Source organism: Haliaeetus leucocephalus, unplaced genomic scaffold (assembly GCF_000737465.1).
Source record: "Haliaeetus leucocephalus isolate CR32 unplaced genomic scaffold, Haliaeetus_leucocephalus-4.0 Scaffold395, whole genome shotgun sequence".
NCBI classification, from domain to species: Eukaryota; Metazoa; Chordata; class Aves; order Accipitriformes; family Accipitridae; genus Haliaeetus; species Haliaeetus leucocephalus.
The window spans coordinates 5,309,185-5,336,978 of NW_010972831.1; the positions used below are offsets into that span (position 1 = coordinate 5,309,185).

Consider the following 27,794-nt stretch of genomic DNA (forward strand, 5'->3'; position numbering starts at 1 on the left):
CCGCTCCCAGGCACACAGCCCCAGCATTGCAAACCTTCCCACCACTACATCAGAGACCACCCTCCACAGCCTGGGGAGACAGAGATGGGATTTGCTTTTTAGTCATCCACCTTCCCTTCCCTCCTGTGCCAGTGTTGTATGTATGCCCAGGTACCGGAGGCTAGGATGGAGCTGTCAACCTCATCTTGGCAGACAGGTTTATTACAGAAATGAGCGCTTTGCCTGCTCTGTGCCAAAGTTCTCCCCAGCGTGCGATGAGCTGGACACCCCCCAGACCCCCAGGCATAGGTTGCATCGCAGACTTACAGCTAGTGCATCAGCAGTCACCTCACCCGTTGGGACCTGTCAAAAATACATGTGGGATGCAAGGCCTGGTTCAGCCCGAATCGTGGCAGAGCACAGCTCTGCCAGTAACTGGTACAGGTGGGAAGCACTCTGCTTTGCCCCAATGGGCATTAACTCTGCTCGCCCTGCAGGTCTGGCACAGCCTGCTTGACCTCTCTGTCATCTGACAGAGGTGCTGGGTTCAGCCCAGGGAAAGCAGAAGAGCCACAGGGAGGAGCAGGGGCATGAAGCAAAATAAGCAAATGCGCCCTAAGTGTCTCTCTCATTTGGGGACTGGAAAAGCTCCAGCAGACCCCTCTCCGTGGGCACTGTCAGTATTGCTGTCAGGTGTCTTCACCTCTGCACTGCAAAGCAGAAATGGAGGCAGGGCAAGGCCATGGACAGGCACTGCAGGAAAGCTCTTGGTACTCATACCAACCCTGCAAGGCACCAGCTCAGCGCTCTGCTCCATTTTGCAATTCCCTGGCAAAAATGCCCAGCTGATCTGATAAAACCTTGTCTTTCTCCAGTAGCCTCAGCCACCTCCTAGCCTTACCTCGCAGCCCCACTGCTCCTGGGACTCTGGCTGGGCAGCTGTCAGGCCTGGAGGCACAGGAGATGCTGAGTCCCCTTCACGCTGGCCACAAGCAGCAAGCACAAGAAGACACAAAGGGGACAAGTTCCCTCCAGTGCATCATGCCGAGCCCAGCACGCTCTGCTCCCTGCTGCCCCTGCAGCTTGGCAGGGCTCAGCCAGGGGAATGAGCCCTGCTCCAGAGGACCTGGGTTCAACCTCCGGGAAAGGCATTTGGCTGCTGTCTGTAAGCACCTGACTGCAGTTTAATCCACTTTCAGTGCAGAGCTCTGACAAGCCCCCAGCAGAACTAGGACAGCTAAAAATACTCAGTGCACAAAGAAAGTAGTAATTTGGGTAGGACTGAACCGAAGTGATTTATCTCAAATCAAAAGGTTCAAAAGGTGCAAAATGTGGTCTCATCAGGTCAAGTATCAGAAAAGGAGCAAAGATGTTGCAGGGCTTAAGAAAAGCAGCAAAATCTAAAGATCTTGCTAAACTTCACAGCAAGAGCAGCAAAGCCTGTACCAGCAACGCAAGGAGGTGCCTGCTGATTTCCCCACCATACGCTGACTTTACCTTTACTGTCAGTCTAAATTCTGCCAATTATTAAATTATCCAACTTGCAGCAGAAATGCAGTTAGATGTGATCCAAATGGTGTCACTACAATTATGGTAATTATCTGAAAACAAGCCAATTACTTCCCTCCTCTTCGTGCCAGTTGGTACCAAGATAGCAGCTGTTCGAGGGAAATTTGTTATTGCGTTACTGTACATTTGTTAAAGGTTGAGGTTATAGATTCTAGCCTTCTTTTAAATATTAAAAGTGCTATAAAGTCATGGAGTGTATAACTTATTAGGATTTTTTTTAAATGTCAGGAAGGGAGAAATTTCTTTTATATGCCAAGAGAACCGGTGGGAAAGTGATTTACTAATGATTGCTGGCTGGAAATGTGTACTTTGCAATCAGCATACGACTGAGCTATAAATTAACCTGTGTCAGCTTGTTACCTCTACCCATGTAAAATGAACTACATGCAGAAGCTTTCTGGGGATCTTTCACATTTCTCCTTCAGTTTTGGCATTTGGGATGCTCAATGCATCTGGAGGCGTCTTGCAGGATTGGCCCCTCCACTGGATTCACTTTCAGCAGCTCATTCAGTTTGTCAAGTGCTTTGGCTCATTTAATCGTGTGAGAACCAGCAACACTCACTTATGGAGAGTGAATGCAAAGGATGGCTCAGCTCTGCCTGCAGCCCTGTGAGCGCTGCCCCAGGCAAAGCAAGTTGGGCCAACATTGGGCAGAGCCGTGGGAAATTCTTCACCCATGTGAAGAGGGTCCTGAGAAGTTATGTATCAAGCCATCTTTTACATTTAAAGCTGTTCATATCAAGGACAGCCTTACTTAAATTGCTGAAGGTGTCACAACATACAAAGCCCACCACTTGCAGCTACTGTCAGAGGTGCATATGAAGCGCCCTTGGACCACAGATCAGTGTGACCTCTCCTTTTGCACAGACCTTCCTTGCAGAAACTAGAGTCTTTCATCTCATGTTTGCTACCATATCCTCCCTTGGACTGACCTTAAATTTTTTTCATGTGATGTTTTGAAATCTTTGGCTTTGATGTGCGTAAAACACTTCTTTCAATAAATGTCAAGAGCAGATTAAAGAAAATTAAACGGCAGAAGGAAGAGATACTACCTTTTGGCTTGAACAGCATTTTCATGACAACTGAATGAATCAGCTATGAAGAATGTGTGTTTTCCTCTCCATGCTCAAGGTACATGCCAGTAGGATCTGTTTATAACTGTGGGCTTAACATACACCCCCATGCATCCATAATTCCCTGCAGCTTGTGTGCAGCTACACAGCCAAGGCACAGGGCAGAGCTCAGTTCCCGGGAGCAGGTTAGTGGCATTAGCCTGCTGCTTTGCTTGAAATAATTAGCCTTGCTCACAGATGACCTTCACAGCAAGCCCTAAAGGCTGACAGATTTGGGTTATATTGGAGCAACAGAAAGAAGCACGTTTCAGAGAGCTCCTCCTGCAGAAATCCCTGCTGCTCACTCCACCATCAGCCCCCAAGAACTGGAGCTGGGCATCACGGCACCCACGCACCCGCAGCAAGGGGGTTTCTCACTTCCGCAGACCACGGGGGACAGATGCAGCCACTGGGCTCCACTGCTTTCCTGGACATCCCTGGTACCTTCCTGCTATTCTTAACTGATACCATCTGCTTTCCATTTTCCTTTCCCAGAAAGTCCCTGTTGCTGTCAGAGTGACATGCCAGGACTATCTCCTTTCTGCATTTGGGGTTGTGTCCACTTCCTACTAACTTGGCAATATATGAAATACCACCTCACACAGAAGAGTGTAGGTATGCTATTTGCTACTGATCGCCACTCAATTTTTCTTTATTATCATTTAAGATTTACTTATTACCTTTATCCTTTTGCTTCACATGAAGTTATTTTCACATTTGTTACCCATTAAAACTGCCCAGTTCAGATTTCTCCCTGTTAAGCAGCAACAACACCTTCAGCCACAAGGATTACATTTGCTAGTGTTAAAAAAAAAAAAAAATCCAGGCAGTCCCCTGCCCAATTGTAGTATTCAATACGAGTGAGTGTGTAAACAGGTTTCTGCTTATCAGTCCCGCTGCTATCTGCTGCACACAAACTGCTCAGCCCCACAAAATCCAATTTCCAAGAGGTTAGAGGAGGGAACTGTTTGCAGAAACACAGCAATACCAATCTCCAAAGCCACAGCCCTCATTACGCTGACGTTGAAGAGAGAAATGCCGCTTGACTCCTCCTGGCACCCAAAGGTGACATTTACTTTTGTGACTTTGATTAGAATCAGCCCAGCTTTGCCATGGGATTGTTTCCTCCTATTTTCCCCTCCTTGTGGTGGGTCGGCAAAAACGGCTGAGCCCCCGCTGTGGCCATTGTGCCTGGAGCAGGTGCTGTGCATGGGGGGTCTGCAGTGCACCCTGGCCCTGCAGCACAACCATCACCTTCTGTTTCGCCCCAAACAGCTTGGAAACTCGACTTGGAAAGACCAGTCACACACTGACAGGAGAGATAGGAACACAGCCTGCTGCCTTCCATGGGGTGCCCTGCACCGGGCATGGAGCGAGAGGGTGAGGTCCTGCGTTCAAGGCTACACCATTTTGAGCTTTTGCCCAACACCTGGATGTAGACAGATGCTGCAGCTCAGTCCTGGAGTAGCTGAGCTCTCCAAGTGCCCTCTAGCACTGGGGAGGAAGGAACACAGCACCGGGGATGCCATGGGCTGAGCCCTCTGACATGGCTGCTGTAGGTGACAGCGGGAAGGATACAGCAGCATCCAGTGGCAGCAGGGCTGTGAAGTACAAAAGGCAAATGTGCCTCAGCCCCTGACACAGGCAAGAGCTCTTTGTTTATTCCCAGATAGAGTGATCAAGCAGCAGGCAGCCCACCTCCCTTCCTGACACCTCTGCTCCCGACACCTCCTGTAAAGGGCTGTTGCCCAGAAGTTCACTGCATCAGTAAAAATGCAAACTGTAAGCTGATTAGATATTCATAGATACTCTTTCTTGATTAGCTCACCATTAATATTTCAATGTCAGAACTGGATGCATACTGCCTCCCTGCTCTCTTCCTTCCTGCTTAATTAATTTTGACCATCACCAACAACAGTCTCCGACAGATAGCAGAAATTAAAGTGGGCTGTTCCGTGACTTTGCTTGCTGTAAACAGCTATTTGCAATTCCTTTTCATACATCACCCACCCGCGACAAAGAGATCACAGCAGCAGAAAATGAGTCTCCCTCGTAAGGACTTCAGAGATCCAAAAGAACATTTGCTTATTTGATAAAAATAATCAAAAAGACAATGCAGTAGGCACAACTCAGCAACAAGATTTGTGTCTCACCTAGTAATCAGCTGGCTGTTCTGCCATTAAAAAAAAGGAAGAGAAAGAATTGTTAATTTATCTTTAAAAAGAGAGGGCCTTTAATTTAGGGTAGCTCATAAAAGCCGTAGTATCACCCAGCTGTGAGGGGATGTGATAATCACTGCAACCCCAGCAGTGGTGTGAGCGGCTCACTTCATAAAATGCAGGCTGCATGGCTGCCTAATGCACTGCACACACATCCATGGCTGATAACACGACATGCTGCTAATAGTCTGATTTTATTGATGTGCTCAAGTTATATGGGGGCAGGAAGAGCAGCGAGGCAGAAATTACATGGCGGCGTTCATTCCACCCCAGCCCAGGGGACCGTCTGCCTTCGTCCATCCTCCTCCTGGGCCCGGAGGGATGGGGAGCTCTCCTGCATGACTGGAGGGCAGTTGCCACCTCCCAGGTCCATGGGGTCCTGACGCAACACACACTGGGATTGCTATTACAATGTGCTTACCTGGGACCAAAGCGGCACTGGGTTTGCAGAAACAAAATTTTTGCCTTTTTTTGCTGCCACCTGAGCTGCATGTCGCTGCTGCAAAACAAACTCTCTGCTACTGGACATGGTCCACATCTCCATCCATTGCTGCAAACCACCCTGCCCCATCCTCCAGCCTCTCCTTTCCCAAGGAATACACCATGATGGTGACCCAAGGCAAGCAGAAAGGCAGGAGCGGCATGTTGCAGCCTTGCTCGGCTCCATCCTCTCCATGCAGTAACTCAGGCTGTTAAATGCCTGGCCAGAGCTCACCATCTGCTTCCAGTCTTCTAGGAATACTGCTGTGTAATTCAATCAAAAAGAAGACCCTTGTTTCACTGAATCGTAAGTCACTCTTCAAGTAATTATATTTTTATACCCCTATCAGGAGCAACAGGGGCGGTTCATTTTATGGGCTTTAGCAGCCAGAGCTGTGCTTCTGCCAAGGTTACGGCTGGGAGGGAAACACGATTTAACATTTCCTCAGCCATCCAAGGCTTATCCATGTTTTTAGCTTTTTGGTTAGGCAAGTGAATAAAGCCCTGCAGGACCAGGGCCTTTGTCCAGAAGTGCTCTTATTGTGGAGCATAGAGAATGTGCTGGCTTGGACCAGAAGAGCTGACCAAACCATCAGCATGAAGCTGATTCCCAGTGGTGTGAACATGCCAGGTCTGTCCTTCCAGGGCAACGCACAGAGCAGCTTCTGCAGCACAGTGATTGCTGCCTAACCAGGGAGCAAAATCCTACTTATCCCAGCAGCTGGAGGAGACATGGGGCTGCATCCCTCGCGTGCTGCCTTAGAAAGGTCAGATGAGATTAGTTCAGAGGAAAAGCCTACCAACTTGCTCCATCTAAAGTGCCTGGGATACAACTCACAGGACTCAAAAAAATAAAGGAGTTTTTAAAAAAGATCCAAAAAGGTAACCTTTCTGGAGCCTTCTCTTGCTCTCTGGGGTAATTTCCCCACTTTAGACACTTCCACTCTCCTACAGTTTGTGCCCTCTCTCCAGACAGCCACCCCTTAGCACCACTGTCCTTTCCTGGGTTAGTTTTCCACCTGCTCTTTCACTGCCCCAGATGTTCAGTCTTTTAAACAGATTTATTCCCTTGATTTTGAAAAGGGCTTCACCATGTTTCCATCTGTGTTTACAGTCAGTGCAGGGTAAATTTCTCCTCCTAGCAGATCTGTTCCTTACCAGCAAAGAAATTCGACTCAGCATAGAGTCAGACAGGAAGGCAGAGCAAAACATTTCCGAACCAGCACTCACTTGGGAGCTGTGCTATGTACCCACACAAGGATGGAGACCTCTGCCAGACTACCTGCATTATCAGACTGTGCAAAAAGGAAGCGGGATCTGGCCCAGAGCCACCGCTCACAGGTCCGCTCTCAGGGCTGGCTCCCCAGCTCACCCAGCACCGCCTGCCAGTTATTCTGGCTACTGAAGCCAAATGCTCATCTAGAGCAAGCAAAGCAGGACTGAAATGCCCCACGTTCCACCAAAGGGTCTGACCCAGGCAGCCAGGACCCTGCTGGTTGGGTGTTGGAAAGACCCATTTTGTCAGACCTTCAGAGCTCCCTTCTCAGGGAAATCCTATCTCTGTGCATGCCTTCTCTTAAAGCAGGACCAGCTAATGCATGAACATGGCCATTTTTAACTGCCTGGGCAATTTGCCACTCAAAGGACAGTAAGCAGCTGCAGCCCAGATTTATCACCTTGCTCACCAAGGCTAGGCCAACACATCTCTGCTGTACGGCAACAGCAAGGCCTCGTAATGACTTCCCAGGTGGATCTACAGATAGTGTGAGCTTCGTCTAATCACAGGAAAACAGATTTTGAGGCATTTGGGGGATCACTGCTTCACCCTAAACTGATATCAACCTTCAGGTTTTGGGGCAGCAGGTTGCTGCTGGCAGACAGGTTTACATGCTGCTCTCATCGCTATAAACTGCCCTGCTCTGTGTCCTGACAGGTCCTTGTCCCCATGTTCAGATGCCTGTTAAATTACAGCCAGGATCCAACCAGCCCAGCAAACATTTATATCTGACACCAAGGCCAGAGACTGTCTTCCATGCTCCTAATATTGGTTTAGCACATCAGAAGAGGCCAAAAACTTCCAACACTGACAGACAGAGAGGGCTGGATGCTGAGGTTCACCAAAGCTCCCTGAAATGCATGCATCCTTCTCTTGAGCAGACTGAACTGCAAACTGCCCCTGACAGTCCTGAGCTCCCTATTAGCATCAGAGAGGATGGGGAGGGTTTTTTTTTCTCTGCGTTACACTATACACTCAGTCCAGATGGATGAGTTAATAAAGATGATGTGACCTCTACACAATTGCTTCAGGATGCATGAAATTCAGCTAGGAGCTCCATTCCCCACAGCAAGGGAGGATATTCAGGTGGCCCTGGAGGGGATTTGCAAGGGTCTGTCTTCATCTTCCCAGCAACAGCAGATACAAACATGAGCCAAGCCAGGGGGAAAAAAGGGAAAAGTCAAACTGTTTATGATGAGAAACATCAGCTGAAGCACATAATCACATAGCAAGGAGATAAGGAGACATGCTTCTTCCCAGCACTGTGGGCATGCAACAAGCAGGCTGGGCAGCCACTAATGACAGCTATTAAATGATAAATGCTCTGAAGCTTTGCAGGATCAGGTTTATGATGTCCTGGCTGTGGTACAGGCAACCTGAACTTGCAAGGGAAGAAGGACCCTCTCATGCAGTGGTTCTCTCCTGCAACAACCAACAAGCATGGTTAAGCTCCACAAAAGGTGAACCATAATCAAAGCCCTCCCTCCCCAAAATCTCATGTGAGGGAGCCTGCTTGGAAAGGTATGGCTTGAAGAGCCCTCCAGCGACACCCCTGAGCTCCACACTGGTACCTTGAAAATGTTAGAATGAGAGTAAATGTCCTGCGTTGTAGAAGAAGGAACAACTGCCTGCAAACTGAACAGAGAGTCACAGGCAAAGGGAAGCAAATTCCCTCTAAAACTGAAGTATGGGTTTTCCCATCTGAAACACATGGCTCTGGCACAGTGCTGGGGTCCTTGGGGCTGGCTTGTATTTCCTCAGGGGCAACAGCTTTGGAGCCTCAGTGGCACTTGTTATTTGTTGTTCCCATTTATTACAAAGCACTGTTATTATTTACGAAATATACTTTTTATGGACTGTTACTGCATCCAAGTGCAATAACTGGTCTAAACTCAAATCCCTAGGAGAACTGTTGAAAGAGAAGCAATTTGGCCACATATTAATCGGACAAGGATTTCCCCAGGTTTAAGGGAACAGAAAATATGTTTTGTATAAGTGAACTAGTTCTTTCTTGCAGTATAAAACTGCTCTTTTCCAATGATAGCAATGAAAGGATATTGCTTCTGTCACTGATGCCACTGGAAATGTATTTCCCCTCTCCAAGAAACCAATGAAAGGACATGGCTGGTTTATTCGCTAAATGAGGCTACTGAGAAATACGCTACTCCCGGCATTAGCCCAGGCACACTGCTACTGCCGTGTCCCTGGCCTGACGGGACACAAAAGGCACCAAGTCAGCAGATGTGTGCCAAATGGCAAAACCATACCTGGAGAAAATCAAAGCACAGTATGAGAACTAAGCAGAAGACAGACAACTGTCCAAACATCAGATGGAAATGAATCCCTAAGTTCTCTCACCGAGGGTGAAGCGGGGCTCAGCTGCTGTACAGCGCAGCCAGGGTCTGGCCCCTTCTCCTTCAGCAGCTCTGCACCTTGTATGAAATGAGCTTAAACCCTGGGGAAAGCTAATCTGTGCAGGGAGCCTGGCCATTAGGAAAGCTGCCAGCCCCTCTCCCTTTTACTGCTAAGTTTAATGGTCTGGCTCTCCGCTGAAGGTTTTAGGTTTTGGAAGTAAAATCTCGAAATGGCTGTTGAACCAAGATGATCTGTCACTCGAATGTATGCACTGAAGTGAGCATGGAGGAATTACTGTTTCAGCAGAAGTGAAAATTTCCTCCAGTGAAAGGCTGAAGTTGAGTCTATGTTTGTGGTTCCTCTTTCATGCTCGTCGATCTGCAGATCTGGCAAGTTCATTTTGCTTCCCTGCAACATCCTCCCAGGTGACACCTCCCAGTTGGAAAGTAGACAGAAAAAAAGTCAATTGTTGTTTTTAACATGGGAGTTCATCAGATTCTTAAACAGGCAGAGATTGGTAGAATAATATCATCTGGGCTTTGGCGCGGGTGCCCAGCATCTCTGCAGGGTTCGGAGCAGTCCCTCTGCAGGACACACTGGCCTGAGGCCCAGGATGTTGACAGCTTATACTGAGCTGAATTTTGGAGCAAATTGGCAAAAAATGCAGCAAAAGAGGATTTGCATCAGTGCGAGTGAAAAAAATGAGAGCACACGTAAGTCAGGCATAAGCAATATTGGCTCCAGAGTGAAGCACCTCTCGGGCTGGGCTGCGACAGAGCCCCCTCTCCAGCGCCCTGGCAGTGGGCTCCTACTATCAGATATTTATTAGTTGTGTCAGGAATTAGTGAGAGTTCACTGACTGAATAATAATGTGCCAAAGGCAGTTTTTCGACTTTGCTAATGTAATTAAAGAAAGCAGGGGGAAAAAGCCTTGTACCAGGGAAGGAACCAGGGCTTCAGATGTCGTTGGTCACTGTCCCTATTGCAAGGACGAGATGTTAAATGTGGAGGGGAGAGGGTGAAGATGGCAATGAGGACCTGAGCAGTGACAAGGATCATGCAATTACTGCCAGCTGTGATGGGAGGATTGCTCTTTCCGGAGAAAGACAAGGAGAAAACAGAAGAGCTGCCCTTGTGACTCAGGAGCTGGATCCATCGCCCGGTTCAGGTTTTATGCTGCTGTTTTTTACTTTCATGCCCAAACACCTTGCATCAAGGCTAGACTTTGCTTTATTTTTGGCGCTTCTCCTCTTGCTTAGCCAAATCTTGCAGTTTTGGAGGACCTTTTGTAAATGACTGGAAACAACTTTATGGCAACAATTTGTTAATACTGCTCTGGTGATCGAACAGAGCCAGCAGTGTCACTGCATCAGGCCTGAACACATTTTTCAAGCCCCACAAGTAGAGGGACCACATGGGCTCTGTGATAAAAGCCAAGATGCTATTTCTAAAACAGGGATGGGGGAAGCTTTGGGTGATTTTACATCAATTCAATGCCTGGACAACAGGGCGCTGCTCCCGCGCTGCCTCCGCTGCCAAGTTCCTCTTCCAAATCCCAGGGCTGTCTTCTGACAAACAACCCTCAGCGTCAACAGGTTAGGGCTCCCAGGCACTGTGCCCACAAAAATGCCCATCAGGAAACGAGCTGCAGGTCAGCCCCCAGCCCAGACTGCGTGGGAGGGGGTGGGAAAGGCTGCACTGTGGGAAAGGTCTGGAATTGGCTCAGACCCTCTTCTCCTCGGCCATTCCTGAATGTTTTTAATATTGGTTGCAGTGTTGGCCACCCAACCCCAAACTGTCCCCTGCCTTGAGCAGATGTCTGCTCCATTTATGTCTCCTCAAAGAGGTGCTGCAGGGGCCATGCTGTGACACTGCCTGCACCCCTGGAGCAGTGGGCATGTCCCCACTGTCCAGTGGCTCCTGCAACATCCTCGGACATTGCTCTCCAGCATCCCCAACAGCTGCTGGTGCCACAAGTCCTTTAGTACATTGGAAGGTGATATTTGGCAGAGTGCCTTCCCCAGGCCATTATTTCAATCATGATTTCTTGGTGAGGGGCAGGACGGGAGGGATCTGAGACCTTGCAGGCAACTGCTGCGGGTGCAGACTGGCCACGTGCACTGATGTAAGTGAAGCTCTGTCACCTCAAAGCACCTTTTGGCCCTAAAAATGCAGCACTTGAACTACAGAGCAAAACACAGGGAGGCAAGCAGAGCTGCACTTTCCTGAGTCATGGCAACAGTTCCACTGCTGCCCAGTTATCAGAGACCCCGTCAGGCAGCACTCCAAAACCACCTTGCATGGTAGTGATGGCAGCAGGGAAGGGGAGACTTTCACAGTGTTTTTAATAGCAGGCCAGCAATTATCAGGCAGCCATGACCCCTCTATTTGCTGCCACCAGGAAGATGCTAGCGAAGGTCAGAGTACCCAGGCAGCCTGGTTGTACACCCTCTTGGTGCTATTTTTATCTAAGTTACTAATTACACATTACCTATATGTCACCAGGCTAATCAATATTAATCTGAGGAATCAATACGGACGTGGATGACAGTGCTGTTTGCCATTCAGAGCCTGCACAAGCTGGGAAAAACAGGGCACCATCGATCCCAAAGGTGGGCTGAGATGCAGGGCGGGATGGGAGGCACAATGCGGGCAGTGACCACATGCTGCCTTCCTAAATAATACTGTGACACAGGGACTGGGCCAGCCTCCTGTCCAGGAACCTGCCCCCTCTGTGCTGCCCCCCAGCATGTGCCTGCATCCCAAGGCTGGGGCAAACCTCCCAGCCATCCCGCAGCACTCCCTTAGGAATGGCACAGCCCATTTTAATCTGGGCTGATTTTCAATCCTTCGGACTCGATGCATTTAAAAGATTCACACTGATCTGAAAATGAACAATTCTCCCTCTTTATGTGTTCTCACCTGATGATCAATGTCTTAAGTAATCACAGGCTACTTCAAAAAGCACAAGGTCTCCTACACTTTGCTTTGCTGCTTAACTAATCAAAAGCTGAAGTTAATGTCACCATGCTTCTGCCAGCAAGAGGGATCTTGGCTGCAGAATGCAATCAAATTTTGCAGGAAGAAGCTCTTGGGACTACCATGAAATTTGGGATTAAAGTGCAGCTAAGTAAGGGAATTGTGGAACTGGGGGTTTCTGCCTGTCTTACTGGAGTCTTATAACTGTTCTGATTCTGTCACAGCGATGCTGGGAAATTGCTCTTTGAAACCAAAAGAGCCTTAGAAAGGCACAGGCAGGTCAGGATCATTTGCCCTCAGTACTGGGTTTGTCTTCAGCAGTAAGTTGATGGTGGTAGGATTAGACAGAGAGCAACGTGGGGTGAAAGCAAACCTTTCCCCAAAGGCTTCCCTATTGCTCAACTGTGCCTGTGCCCTCGAAGAGGTGCAAAGCTCTGCAGTCTCCTCCTGTCAGGCTGTTTCACAGGTATGTCTCAGAAACCAGAGAAAGCACCAGCAGCGGTGGCGGGGCTGGGGGTGCATCCAGTTACTAACCACTGATGGATCAGCTACCACTCACCAGCAAAGCAAGAGCCCTTTGCCTGAAAAACACATGGTGAAAAGCTTCCAAAAAGCAACACAATCCTGGTTTTTATTGAGGCTTTTAGGGTAGCAAAAGGAGCTGTGGAGGGAGGCTGCTAGTCCCTGCTGCCTGCCTGTGAAAACTTGTTGCTTTTCCTAAGCAGCAGATGCAATCCGCTTTGGTGCCAGAGCCTGGTTGCCAGCAGCTTAATCCAACAGCAGACCCATAATCCTTCCCTCAGTCCCACAAGCCCCAAAAGCAGAAAGCTGCCCAGATTTGCTGTTTGATGGGGTTTACTCAGCCTCAGTTGCAATCTCAGTTTCCACTAGTAGGGAGCCTTCCTCCCCTGGAAAGGCTATTCCCATGGGAGCGCAGATGCTCCTGGACTGGGGAGCAGACACGATCCACGCTGGAAACCTGTCAGATGCTGCTTTGGCTCTTGGCAGCCCCCAGCCTTCAGGACACTCCTCTAATGCAGTGGTGCTGCCGGGGACTGTGTGAGCTGTGACGGCTTGGAGTGGGGCCTCGGGGCTCCCCAGGGCATCACCAACAGGTGCCTGTGGGTGAAGCCAGTGCCTGAGACACTATGATGGTCCGATGCTCCTTCCAGCAGCTTTGCCACTGGCAGTCGCTCAAAAACTGGTCTGAGAGCTTTGCAGAGATAAACTGTAATGTCCAGCTATAAACCGCAAGCCCCTGGCACAGCACCTGGAAGCCACCAGAGAGGTTGTACAGGCACAGCCAGCCCCAGAGAACATCCCCTACCCTTCCCTTACAGCCCCACAGAGCAGGAGACATTTCTCCCTGGAATTAACTCCTATTTTTAAAATGCCAGCAAAGAGGCTTTTGCTGAAAAATGACTGGCAGGACTTCAGCTGTACACCCATTTGCACTCCCTGCCTCTGGAGTTAGCCCTGGGGCCCCTCTCTATCAGCAGTGATGGGCTGCAGCTGGGGGTTGGGGCCGCCCTGCTGACCCACGCATAAATGGGGCAAGCTTGGCTACCTTGCTCTTTCTGGAGGTGCTGCTATGCAGGTTTGGGAGGGGGTATAGCAGAAATTTAATTTTAATAAGCTGGCACCATGTTTAGAAAGTGAGCCTCATCTCTGACCTCTGAGGGGCAGCTTTGACTTTGCTTGTAGGGTGTGAGAGCTGAGCAAATGTTATGTCTTTTATCCTTCCCCCTCTTCCTGCTGCTCATTTACTCTTTTATTAGGGATCATCCTCTTGTCGTTTCTGTGGATGTATTGGTTTTTTTCTAAGGGGTGGATGCCAGGCATCAGGAATCATGTGTTCAATGTATGGTGGCAATTAGCCCAGCTCTGAACCCTGATGGTATGTCTGTGTCTGCAATTAATGCTCTGCTCTATCTGCATGAGGTTTCTGTCTTCCTTCTTTCTGGGGGTAGAAAAGGCACAACTTGGATCTTTAAAAAAACAGCAGGAAAGTGTTAAAGACAACTTGAGCCTGACTGCCCTTTGCTGTGTGGCTGCTCTCAGGATTGGGTCTTTTTTTGGTTCAGTGTGGCCTCTGCACCTGGATTTATGAGAGTGTGGCTTGGGGCATCTGTCTGATACAGTGCAGAGCCTCTGGGGACTGATTCTGGCTCTGCTGGTGCCTCTGCTCATGCACTTTATGGCATATTTCATGCTCCTGGCTGAATGCACCTGGCTCTTTACTAGGAAATTAGATTGCCTGATTGAATGTTTTATAGTATTAAGCTTATTTACTTGTGTCTTTGGTGCTCTGCAAAATATATTGAGTTGTTTTTGTGGGATCGGAAAATGAGAGCAAAATTTGGATTGGGGGGGGGAATATCAGGGCAGGTAGAGGGAAGGTGCCTGTGGGACCTGCTGTGCTTCAGGGAAACCTGGAGTCTGGGAGAAATGTGGCCACCTCCTCCCTCCCACTGCTCTGCCCTCATCTCATGGTGGTTTTAGAGGGGGTTCCCCAGAAGAGCTGCCTGCCCCCCATCAGGAAGCTGCTCTACAAAACCTCATGGGCTTGCTCTGCTTTCCTTCTCTCCCATATAAATTCATCTACCCTAAAATCCCTGCTTTTCTCTGAGATAATGTGATTTTGGGGGAGGAGTTTCTCTTGTCACCTGGCTGCAGCTGATTTCTAATGAAGAGCTTACTCCTGGGGCAGAGGAGGAACAGGGAGAGAAATTGGGGGGGGGCGGGCGGGCAGCACTTCTAAATCCAAATACATTAAACCATTTAATTCTGTTGACTCAGGGCTGCCTGGCTCTGAATAGGAATTAATCCACAGTGAACCAAAATTAAAAAGCGCAATACAAAATGCTTAGCAAGGCACTGCCAGGGTTTAAAGCAACCCATTAGCTTGCTCGAACGTACCCAGTAAATTTTCATTTGTCAATAACGCTTAGAGCCTACAGTTTATTTACAGCCTGTTCAATATTACCAAAACCCCTCAGAGTGCCTCATTTGTATTTATCTGCCACAGTGGATTTCCTTTCCAGGGACTCTTCCTAATCCCTTGCTTTGTACCTGCTTGTCTCTCCTTGCAGAGCCAGACCAGCAGGGATGTGCCACCCTCCTCCCTGGGCAAAGGTAATTGCAAGGTTAACCGCTTCCATCCCATTTATCCCCTGCATGGGAGACCACCTGCAAGGGCACCCTGAGCCACCTCGCTGTGACCCATGCTATCCCTGGACTGGGGCTGAGACCTGCTGGCATGGGGCTCCTCCAGCCCATGTCCTGCACCCAGGGGATGCATTGACCACAGGTGAGGGGAATCCCTGAATTGTGGCTTCCAAGGGATGCATCAGTCACTAGTGATGGGACACCAGCATGAGCAGCCGCCTCTGTGGACCCACAGCCTGGCTGAGCTGGAACAGCTGTGGCTAACAGGCTAGGCCCCTCCATCTGTTCCCAAATCGGCTCCTGTGGGATGAGCCCTGGTGAGGAGAGCGCATAACAGGATTTCCCCCAAAAGCCACTTGAATGCTGCCAGGCAGATAACGAAGCCTGGCTGGCCCTAAGGATTTCTCCAAGGAAAGGAGTTTATTCTCTGGCACAAACATGAACGGGTGGTTTAATCTCCTGTCATGGCTCATGTCCAGTTGGGGTGGTTTAGTCCAACACTTCAGCTCCTGGAGACGTGGCTCCCCACAGTGGAGACCAGTCTCAGGTGGGCTTTGTTCCTCCACAGGGAGCACAGGTTGGGGATGGACCTTCCCCAACTGCCTGCCTCCTCCCCTCTGCATTAGCACTTCTCAAAGGCAGAAACATAAGCAACTGCATTGGAAATATAAGAGAATGTAGCATCAAGTGGGCCACCCAGGAAGGCCAAGGGGGAGATGTGGGACAGGGTGGGCAACAGCCTGTCTTGGGTGTAAGGCTCAGAGATGGAAATACCCTCCAGAGGTTTAATTGCAAAGATGGCCCAAATGGGACTGCAAACTTCACAGAAGGCAACTACTAGACCCCAGGAGGTACAGCAGTGCCCTGCCAGCAGACAGCCTGGTCTCTGCTGCTTGCCACAGCCCCCTGCCCTACACAACACCCTGAGCAGGGGGTAGTGAGCCGGACCTGCATATTTGGGCAGAGGTGAGTTTCAATAGACTTTATAAGCATGGATGCAGGAGGCAATCGCTAAAGCAAAGGGCCGCTCCCTTTTCTCCCAGCATTGGTTGGGGTTTACAAGCACCTCTTGCTGCTGAGATCCAGGATGCTGTGAATGGCTGGGCAGCACACCGAGGAAACCCCATCTTTCCACCCCAAAGAGCAAAGTCCCCATCACTTGCCTGCTGCTGTCTGCATGTAGCCAGCCAGGGTGCAGACTCGCCTCTCACAGGCTCCACCAGGCAGCAGGACGGCGACGATGGCCAGCAGCGAGCTGAGAGCCAGCAGGGCACAGCCACCCGCACACAGCACGGCGCTCGTCTGAAAGGACATGCAGGGCTGTCAGTGAGGTGATACCCCACCACTGTCCCCATGACACCTCCCCACAAATTCTCCCTCTTGAAGTGAGAAGTGGAGCCCCATCATGGGCAGCTTCTCCCACCTTTTCCCTTCCACCTTCTGTTGCTTAAGTTCACTGTTAAGTCCTGAGCCCATGGTTCACCCATCACCTGGTCCCAGGGGTTATTAGCATTCGGGCTATGGTGATAATAGCAAATGTATTACATGCATGAAGGGCTACGTCACTAACACAAGTGCCATTAGATGCCTGCAACGCGTGTCAGTGCCTCCAGTGAGAGCTGAAACATATCTCATGACGGCGCCTACCCCTGCGAGCCTGGCAATTAGAAGGTATTTTGCCAATGATGCTCCACAGTGGGGAACCTGCTGCTGCACAGGTTTCATTGCAGCCAGCCTCTGCCAACACAGCAGGCTGCTCTCACCCGCTAGCCCAGCTCACCTCCAGCAGCCCCACCAGCTTTTCCCTGCAGTGGCCATGTCTTTGATTTAGCCTCTTTTGCAACAAAATTGGGTTGTTTGGGGCTGGTATTCGAACCCAGCTCATGCTGTGGGATCATGCTTTGGGGTGCCGGAGGCTATAGGAGTGCCTGGTGGGCTGTGTTTTCACTGGAGGCTGGCACAGTGCGGAGGGGCAGTCAAAGGGGAGGCCAGCACAGCAGCCTGTCCCCCGCCGTCACCTGGTCGGGGTGGAAGCAGCTTTGCTATTTAATATTCTGGCAGTAAGATGCAAACTGCATCAGCACCTAAAACTGGGAAAAGCACTAATTTATGGCAAAACCAGCTTGCCCTTGGGTAGGGGTACCTGATTGCTGCACTGTTGCTGTTTCTGCCCCCATTGCAGGTGACATTTCCATCTCTGCCAACAGGATGGCACCGGCAGCGAGGTGGTCCCCGTACTGGTGGGGACATGTGCCAGCCCAGCCAGGGGCATAGCATGGCCAAGGGTGGTGAGGGGACCCATGATGGGTGCCTCCTCCTCCAGCACTCAGCTTGTGGCAGCCTTCAAACAATGTGAGGGCACCTCGGTCCTGGCATTGTGGCAGCCGTGCCAAGTCCTGTCATTTCACAACATTTCACAGCAAATTCCATGAAATGCTTCTGGCTTTGGTGAGTCACCCTGCAGTAATGTCTGCCTCTTGGCTCCCTAAAGCAGTCCAGCTGCAAGACAGGTCTTGTCCCCATTTTTCTAACAAGCCTCATTTTCATAACATGGGGGGGGGGGCTGCCCTAAAGAGCTCAGATCCCCGTTCCACCTGCCCTTGTCTGGCCCTCTCACCCTGGTAAGACGTTCTGGTTAGAAATGCACAATTTTCCTTTTTTACTTTTCCCTCTATAGTTGAGCTTTTGGGCAACCATGGTTTACCATAGGAACAAACCCAATACATGTTTCCATTTGGCCCCCCTCACCCAAGAGGTTACAAATGAGGAGTAAATAATCTGCTAAATGAAAGTTATGCTGCAGGAACCACAGGCAGGCTGGAGGGGAGGAAGAGGAATTGGGTTTACTCTGTGATGGCTATGGGCGGTCCAAGCAGCTAAAAAACCCCCTCCAGCGCTAGTGGTGCTGCCCCACGGGTCTGGCACTGCCCTACATCTACCTGTGTTATTTACTGCTGAGCTGTTTTTTAGCAGCTGGACTGGCTGGTGCTGTGGTGGCAGAGCCACTGCCTGCATGGTCCTGCCCAGAAGTTGCAGCCACTCCAAGAAGGGACACACTGGGGCTGGCAAGGGATGGGCCAGGGGAGCATGGGCACCGCCCTGACACCCTGGTGCGAGCGCTTCCCCCAGTGTTGTGTAGTGATTAGAAATCAGCATCTTATTTATAGCCTATTTATGCACCGCACAAGCAATGCAAATGCTGTCCTGGCAATAAATTAATTCCTGACATGCAATGTAAAAGGCACGGCTGTGCAAACAGCTACTGAGAGAAATGGAGAGGCTGTTTCAGCAGGGTATCTGCTCCTCTCTGGTGCCTTCCAAGCCACCGAGAACCAAAGAGATAAGTGCTGCTTCAGGGCAAAAGAGATGAGGGACCAGCCCCTTGCCCCATCCGTACTCCGGGAGGGATCCATGGGGTTTGGGATGGGATGGGCAACCCCATTGCACAGACACCCTTCCAGCGTAGAACCCCACGGGGACAGTGGCCGCAGCCCTTGCTCCCCACCACTCCCAGGGCAGCAGCACGGCAAGGAAATATGGACTAATAAAAAAAAAGAAGGATTACTCTGCCCAGCATCTGAATTTCACCTTCCACCTGGCAACATGCAAAACCATCCTCCTTTGCGAGGACCATTAATTATTTAGAGCGATGAATTTTTCAGCAGAAAGGGGTCTTGTGAAGCAGGCTGGTTCTCCTTTCGTGTGAAGCATATTATTTTTAATGATCTCGGTTCTTCTTAATTATGGTAGTGGAAATCCCCTAAAAACTCGCAGCTCCTGCTGGAAACAACCTATGAGCTACTCAGACTGCTAATCCCTGCAGAAAGGTGCAAAGACATTTTTCAGGACATAGCTCCAAGAAAAAAGGCACAAACAGGATGGGTGCAGGTGAGCGTTACACTGAAAGAAGAGTTGGGTCTGGTTCGGGTCCTGCCATCAAGGTTCATACAGGCGGCAGCAAGACTGCAGGGTCCTGGGGCTGGCAGCACCCTGATGCACACAGCGTTGGCCAAAAAATAACCAAATCCAGTCAGGCCTTGGTAAAGGGAACTAAGGTCTCATTTTCAATAAATGCATTAAAATTCATGTGGGCAAAAGGCATAGGTAAATGGTGAGGTTTGTTTTCTGCCATGTGGGCCAGAAATGCTGAGCCACTGGCTGGCTGCCAGGCAGCTCTGGGGGCAGAAGGAGTAACGCAGCTGAGCAGATTTGCTGTGGGGCACAAGGGATGGCAGTGGCACAGCTGCCCCAAAATAGGTGGCAATAGGGAAACGCACGAGGCGCTTCAGGCCAGATTGCAAGAGACCCTGCTGCAAGCTGGCAGTCTTAAGTCTGGCTCCTACGTTACACTGGTACACCACGGCCAGAGCTGCTTGAACACAAGGCACGAACTTCTTTCCCTAACATGTTGGCGTTACCTGCCAAAACACTGGATATGCTCTTGTAAACCAGAAATTTTGCTTTGTCATAACCTTTCCAGGGCCTTGGCTGGGAATTATCTCAAGTGCTCCTGTCCTGTACTGGAGTCGCACCTGCAGATCAAACAGCTGCTTCCGAAGAAAAATAATAAGGCTCAAGTTTGAAGAAGTCCATGGAGCAAAGGTACCAAACAGTAACAGCCAAACCCCTTCTCCTTCCCACTGCACAGCACCTCCCTCTCTCCTCCCTGTTTGTGCCTGTTGCATCTTGAGCAGAAAGGAGAGGATGCAGGAAACAGGATGCAAAAGCTGAAACCCAAAAATAGACGGGGGGAGCTAACAAACGGGATGCATCGAGGCTGTCTGTGAGAGCCCAGCTCAGGCAGGGGCAGGAAAAAGCCCACTCATCACAGCAGAGAGCACAGCTCCCAGTGCAAAACTGGCCAGGGAGAAGCGGGACCTTGCTGCCCGGTGGGCTGCCTCTCCCCAGGCATCACAGACCCGTGGCAGAGGAGACCCCCCCCCGGGGGAGCCCAGCAGCCCAGGGCTGTGAGCTATCCTGCCTCTGCCACGCTGGGAAAAGACATAAAACCAAGTCAGATTTTCTGCTCCCACTCCCAGGGAGATTAATTGTTTATCCCCAAACAAATTAATAGTCCCCTGGTGGGACTGTAAATATGCCTTTATGTAGTGTAGTAAATTCCGATTAACAACGATCCCCTACCCGTTATTTTAATATTTTACAGGGCTGACATGCGCCATGGCTGCGCCATTCACTATGCAATAAATCTGCTGAAGATGTGTTTCCATTCACCAAAAAAAACAAAATGTCACACCATGACCATGCTGGGAAGAATCACTTAATATCCCTAATGACCATTTTAAAAAAGTTAACCCATCTTTTGAAGCCAGCATCCATGGTCCTTACAGTTTAAAGTGAAAAGGGCAAAGGGAGAAAAAACTGTCTGGTCAAATGAGTTAGTGCTGAGAAATGGCACCCGGGGTTTGGCTTGGCGGAGATAAACCATGTTGGCAAAGCTCCTGCCATCGCATCCTGTGCACTGGGTCACACCATGATGCACATTAGTTTATTAATGCAATTTATTAATTGGAACTTGACCACCCTCAACAGCTGCCATCCCGGATGGGCCCCATGGTACTCAGAGCAGTAGGGTGAAGGCAAGGTTACAGACTGCTTGGGTATTTCAGACCTGCTCAAATGCTTAAGCACCTTTGCAAATGGGGACAGAAAATAAATACCCTAAATAATGAGGAAATAAAGCCACAGGCTAAGTGAGAAAAAGAAAGAATGAAGGTCACAGCGTGTCTGGCTTTCTGGGGGTATCTGTTGAGGCAGAAAAGGTCTGAGAAACCTTGAAGGAGCTGGGGAAAAACTGGCTGTAAAAGCAACTGTAAGAGAAGAGGAGGCAAAATTAATCAAACCATTTTCTTTTTTTACATTTGGTCCCTTCCCATCAGAGCTCTGTGTGATTAAATATTCATTTAGGGAATATGTTTTGGGGTTAAACTGGATAGTGCTGTACCTGGAGAGGCAGAAACTGAATGGACACCAGGGTTTTCAACCTTGTTAAGAAAACAAATCAGCGCTGGACAGAGGTGCTGAGTGGGGACCTGGGGTTTGGGATTTGCAGCAGTGCTGGCAAGGACCCAGGAGGCCACACCAGCGGCTGATGCCGGGAAGTGGATGCAGATGTTGGCAGCTGGGTCTAGCCCTGCTGCGTGGCTTGAGATGCTCCTGGCCAGGCTCCTGGCAGAGGAGGAGCAGTCACCACCACCTACTGGAAGGCAAATAAAGAGGGCTAGAAAGGATCAGTGCAAATACGCAGACTGGTATCTATCTGCAGGGCAGCAGCAGCACTGGAGCAGCAAAGTGGACTTCCCTCCATCCCAGTGCCCGACGGGGTCTCCACGTGCCCCTGCACCCCACGAGTCGCTGCCACTGGCACCACATCGCCACCTGGTCCTTCGCTCCTTCCAAGCCTTCCCGTGAGTTTTGCACTGAACTCTAAAACCCCTGCTTTCATCCACACCACACTGGACAGGACTACCCTGCACCCGAAACAGCAGTGCCTTCTCCTTGGGCCAAGGTGCAAGAGATCTTGGTAAAAAACAGGAATACCCACCTGGGTGCAACAGAGAGGCGCCTTGCCTCTGCAGGAGATACTGCGTGCACAGGGGTGGGTGGATCGAGCCTCGCAGCTTGTTCATATTTCCCCCACACAAGTCACAGAAACAAACATCCGCCATCTGGTCGGCATTAAAGCGACGGCCAGGAAGAGGATCCCACACGTCCTCATCTTCTCCTCCCCAGCAATTACCTTCCTTTTGGCACCATCTGAGAGCTTTCTCCTTCCTGTTTGATCTTCCCTCTCCATCCTGCTCCCATGCAGATGCTATCCCCTGCCCAGCAGCGCTGGGAAGTGCCTGGTGTTATCCAATGGGAATGGTGGGAGCGGGTCCAACCTCCCCAAACCAGCCCGGCAGTAACGCAGAGCCCCAGGCGTGATGCTGCCGGGGAGGTGGCTGATGTCTCAGAGTCCCCTGAGCTGGGGTGGTTTGGGCTGGGGCACAGGGATGCAGAGGAGGCAATGAGGCTCCAGTCCTCATTTCTTCCCCTCCAAATGAAGGATTTGGTTGATGGGTACCTGCCCGCGCCACAGCATGCACAGGGGGGTACTTCTCCCCAGCCCAGATTTAGCTGCTCACGCACAAAATTCAGCAAACCGCCCCCCCTAAGGCACAGCTTGGCCAGTCCTGGCCTTCCAGGTAACTTTCCCACTTTCAAGCTAATCAGGGTATTCAACACAAACACCAGAGGGGTTAATGCCCAAACCGATTCAAGAAAAAAAAAAAAGTGTTTTTTTAATTAGGGAGAAAATAAGAGACAGATAATATGTCTGATGAATTACAGCTGTCTTTCTTGCAGTGCCATTGCATCTGGGGACGCTGGAAAGCAGCTCCTAATGGCACTGCTTTGTCTAAGAGGATGATGGATAGTGGTGAAAGAGAAAAAAAAAGGGAAAAAGTAAGACATTAGCACATCAATGGTGTGCCTGTGACCTCCATCAAGGGATGTGAACCAACTTAATGAAATTTTAATTAGGCAGCAAGCAGTGCACTGTCGCTGGGTACCGGATCAGACCTTCTTACCCACACTCTATTATCCTTCCTTGGAATAAGCCCTTTCTCGGCACTGGCGGCAAAGCTGGGCTCATCGTCCTGGGCCAGGGGACGCCCCACAGGTCACAAAAGCTCCCCCATCTGGCTTTTCCTTACAAAGCCAGTGGAAAGGAGCCCGAAGGGAGTGGGACTTGCAGCTTGAAGAGGATGGAGGGAATGTCCCACCGTCAAAATGACCCTGCTGTGCCCCTGCCACCCTGTGCCAGACATCGCTCTGGGCCCTACAAAGAGGAAATGCAACGTTCAGCCCAAAATGTCTCTGATGCACCCAGATGATGCCCTTCCTAAGGCACAGGGTTCAGGACTCGCTGTTTGTCAGGAAGGTTTGTGGGCAGGCGACCCAGCGTGAACCAGTCATCACTGTCATGAGCAGCCACGTTGCAGCTAAGCCCCGGCTGCTACCCAGCCTCTGGCCCCGCAGCCCAAGCAGCGATGCCACGGCTAATACCCACCTCTCTGTGCCTTTGTTTAAGCAAAGCAGCTTCCATCTCCCATTGAGAGCAGAGTTGACAGAATTAATCCCGAGAGCAGCCTGTCTCTATTTTCAATCAACTTGACCTTCCACGGTCCACCCGTAAGCCGGTCCTGTCTCGGCACCCATTTCAGCCCAGCTTAGTGGTGAGCGGTTCACTGGTCAGTGAGTCCTTGTTATGGTTTGCTACTCAGGCATTGAAGCATGGGGCCAGAGCCCAGGAATTACAGGTTTCCCCAACACTGGGTATTTTCTGTTCTATTAATGTAGGTCAAAAACCTCTGGGTGGCTAATGAAAGAAGATAAAGTCTACTGCAAGGTAATATGCATAAAGAGGAAGACAGTGATTTCAAGAATTGCTGAGCACTTATACCTCTTGCCAAGGTTGTGCAAGTACAATTAAAAATCAAACTGACTTGTAGACAGAGTAAGCCGGGAAGGATCTGCTCTCTTGGGAAGTTCTTAGGATGAGGAGCTAAAAGTTGATTTCCTGATAATACCAAATTAACATGCTGGTCTGATACATGGTCCCCAGAGGTAGAGCAGACTTTGCCCAAGAGCCAGTCTCACACGTGGCTCCCTGCTTGGGTCACATTGCAGGCCAGGGACTCCCAAAACGCTCAGCTCTCCCCTGTGCCAGAGCCTGTGCTAGAAAAGGAGTGACAGACTTTCCAAATACCCCCATCTCCACAAGCACCCCACGTGCTTTTTCACTAGGAATGGCGCTGCTGTGTAGCCCTGCAAATCTGACCCCAACAGGCAAACCTCAGATTACATCAGGAACCCAGTGCTGAACTGACATGGCGAGAAAAGGGCAATGAAGGTTTATGAAACCTTTCCGTGTTTTCTAATAAAAGGGTAAGCAGGTTTACTGTGCATTTTCACTAAGGTTCGTTGAATCTTTTCAAGTCCTGCTATGGGTAAAAACCCAGGAAAGACCCACCCAGGGAACTCCTGGGGCTGTGCAAAACCTTACCCCCTGTCCTGAGCAGGTTATTTTGTGCTCTGCCCCACCTGGGCATCACTGGCTTCATAGGCAAGTGGTCCATGTGGTTTTAACCTGAATACCATAGGCTGATCAGCTTCTTTTTGTTATTTTAGATTACATGCTTGGCAAAGCCTGAAAATAATTGGAGACTATGTGGAAAAATAAAAATAGAAATTTGAAATGAAGCAGCACTAGCTTCCGAAGTGCAGCATTGAGACAGGAACCCATGAGCCAAATGCTCCCACTGAAAGAGAAAATAAATTAGCTCAGGATAAAGCGCTATTTTGCATGCACACATACACACACAGCGATGTGGCACAAAAAAAAAGGAGAAAAGTAGTGAGATGCGATGAAGCAGCTCAGAGCTGAAAAGCTCACCTGTTTTTCCCAGCTCTACCAGTTGGCCTCCCAAGAGCAATCCCCTCTCCCCACAGTGCCTGCACCTCTCAGGATGCCCCTCTCCAGCCTTCACAGTTCCAGGTCCTCCCACAACGGATCCTCCTTTCCACTAATTATCTGTGTAAGGGCCTCGCTCATAAATTGGCTGTGGCCCCTGGGCAATATGACCATCACCATCCTCTCTCCTCACCTGGCTCCAGCCAGACCCTCTCCAATTTCCATCAGCTCCTTCAAGGTCTCAGCCTGCACAGGACAGCCTGGCCACAACATCTCCAGGCATCAGGGATACTTTATTATCAAATAAAATCAAATAGCCATCATGATGCTGAGCACAGTGCAAAGCCCCAGCAGCCTGAGCACTGACAGGGTTAAATTAAAGGTACCCATGATATTACAGAGCTGCAAAGTAATTATGATAGGAAGCAGAAAAAAGCCAGCAACTCTAAACAGACATGAAGGCCCTCTTAAGAGAAGAAAGGCATGTTAATTAACCTCTAGACATGATTCAAAGCATCATTTGTAGCATGATTAACATAATCCCCCAAGTGCAAACACACAACTGGCATTACCGATCATTTGCAGGGCTGAACGCTCCCCCACCCCTACATCAAATCGGCACATTTGAACAGGGAAACATTTGAAACGGTAACCCGTGCACGTTTCAGGAAACAAAAAGAACAACGTTCCCCGGGGATGGACATCCCGGCTGCAGGCTGCTCCCACCCCCTGTGCGCTGCAGCTGGGCATCCTCCCCAGATGTGCTCTCAGCATCCTCCCCAGGTGCGCCGTCAGCATCCTCTCCAGATGTGCTCTCAGCATCCTCCCTGGGTGTGCCACCAGCATCCCCCCAGATGTGCCACCAGCTTCACGCTAGAAGAGCTCCTGATCCCCATGTCAGCTTTAGCTTCCTTTGCCCCCCATAGCCACAGCTTCACACCCTTTTCACCAGCCTCAGGCTCTTCAGCAAAAAGCTGGTGGCTGTTTTCAAAACCTCCTAGACTCCCGTCCACGATGCGCTCTTTGCTTTCATTTAAAAAAAAGAGCTGCCCACAAGATTGCTTGAATGATTGGAAATGAATGTCACAAGTTCAGCAAGCAAAGAAAAAAGAGCCACAATTTCCCCATCTCTCCAAAAAGGAAAATCTCCTGCTTGAACTTGCGGCCAGGGCTCACAGCACTCAACTCCCCCCGTCCTGAGCACCGAGGCGTGTGGGTTCGGAGGGCTGCTCATGCACAAAAGCCAAAGCTGTTGCCTGCCTTAGCAAAGCTGTCAGGGATATTTTATTATATTCCACGCCATCAAATAACCATCACAACAGGTATTCTCATCCTCATCATGGCAGAAAGCTGGTAGGGGAGCACTTTCCCCTGAAAGAGACTGCACTGTTTGTCATTCATCAATTATTTGGGTGGTATTAATAAAGGAGACAAGGATGTGTCACCAAGATCCCCTGTAAACTCCACTTAGTACCATGACATTATTCATCCCTATCACAGCCCAAGCTCAGGAGCTCAGAGGCTTTGCGTTACGTTATATTCTGGATCTAAAGTCTTTTCAGAGGCTATTAGATGGCTGAGGCTGTGTGTAGCTGAAGCTTGTTCAAATGAGTCACTACTGAGCTTCATTCTTATCTGTAAAGTTTGTTATTACTTGGAAGTGTTTATCTGAATTATGTTTGCAAAAACATCTGAACAAAGGCCAGCTTACGGAAACAACAGCATTTTTTGCACGTTTTTATATAAATCGGAAGGATTTTATGCGGCCGGTTCTTTTCTTTGCAATTCACAATATTTCTCTTTCATGACAATTTTAAGGACCATGACAGGATTTAAGTGATCACATGCAGACCTAGAGTCCTGGGAGAGATAACAGCACAGCTTCACGGCAGGCAGAGAAATTCAACTACTGACACCCATTGTGCCAGGTACAGCCACGACCTCTCGGGGATTTAGCCCTGGTATTGGAGTTTCTGCAACGTAGCGACCCGGAGCAAGTCAAAGCTCATGTGTTTTGAGCAGTGGTAGTGAAATCACACTCACAAGCTCAGGGTAAGAAGCTAAGAATAAAAGGAAAGGAAAGGGGAGGAGGAAGAAAGGGCAGGGGCAAGCAGGTGGCAGGATGCTGGGGCCGGGCTTTGTGTGGTCCCCGTGCACACCCAGTGGGGACAGGCGGCTCTTTGTCACCCCAGGACACTGCAGCAACCCCAGGCCCTACAGGCCTTGGCCTCCTTCCTCCCAAAAACTGGCAAGGGCATCACCCTAGGCTGGCCGGGTGGGGGAACAGCCGCAGTCCCCATGTCCAGGCTCGATTTCTGGATCCACGTGTCCCACGGGCAGCAGTTTCAGCCACCTCTCTGCTCCCCTACCACTCAGCAAACTCAAGACAGCAAGCGATGTTCAACGCCCAGCCAGGGAGCACCAAGCCTCTCCCGTTTCTCCCCCAACTCCTTCCCACACACCCACGCAGGAGCTCGCCTGGGCAGATCGGAGGGATTTGAGGCCCCGGTGGCAAGGCATGGCCCGGCAGGGCAGGGTGGCCGGGTCAGACCTGCGACACTGCCAGGGCCATGGCCACGTCAAGCACCATGGCCACGCTCAGGCTGCGCTGACCACCACACAGGCACGAAGGCACCCGGGAGGTTTCCATGCAGCACCCCAAGCGCAGCCGAGCATCCCAAAGAGGGATGCGGCCCCACGGGGACCACGGGACACCCAGGGGGTTCTGAGGGGATGCTCAGGGAACAGGACACGGAGGGATGCAGGGGATCAAAGAGATACTTGAGAGCAGCATGCAGGGATGCAGAGGATGCTCGCAGGCAGCATGAGGGATGCAGGGGATGCCAGGGATGCTCAGGGCAGGACAGGGACGCTGGGGCAGGTCTGGGGGACGGGATGAGGGGATGCTGGGGAACCTGGGTCAGAGCGGGGGATGCTGGGGTGGTGACAGGGGGACTTTAGGGAGGCGAGGAGGACAGAGAGAAACTGGAGAGCCTGGGGCACGTCTGGGGCGATGCGGGAGAGATGATGGGGGGTGGGAGGGAGGCTGCCGGAGAGCCCGGAGCACGTCGGGGGGGATGCCGGGAGGAGATGGGGTGACGCCGGGGAACCCAAGGCAGGCAGGGAAGGGGATGCCGAGGAGGTGATGGGGGATGCCGGCGAGCCCGGGGAAGGGCAGGGGG

At 50.4% G+C, this 27,794-nt stretch overlaps 1 protein-coding gene across 1 annotated transcript in view; it reads right to left on the reverse strand.

Annotated features, from left to right (window-relative positions):
* Positions 1-27,794, reverse strand: part of TMEM211 (transmembrane protein 211) — a 63,288-nt gene that overhangs the window by 35,085 nt on the left and 409 nt on the right. Inside the window, exon 2 of the mRNA XM_010573729.1 lies at positions 16,301-16,439. Within this exon, the coding sequence (XP_010572031.1) occupies positions 16,301-16,439 (139 nt within the window). The remainder of the gene's footprint in view (positions 1-16,300; positions 16,440-27,794) is intronic.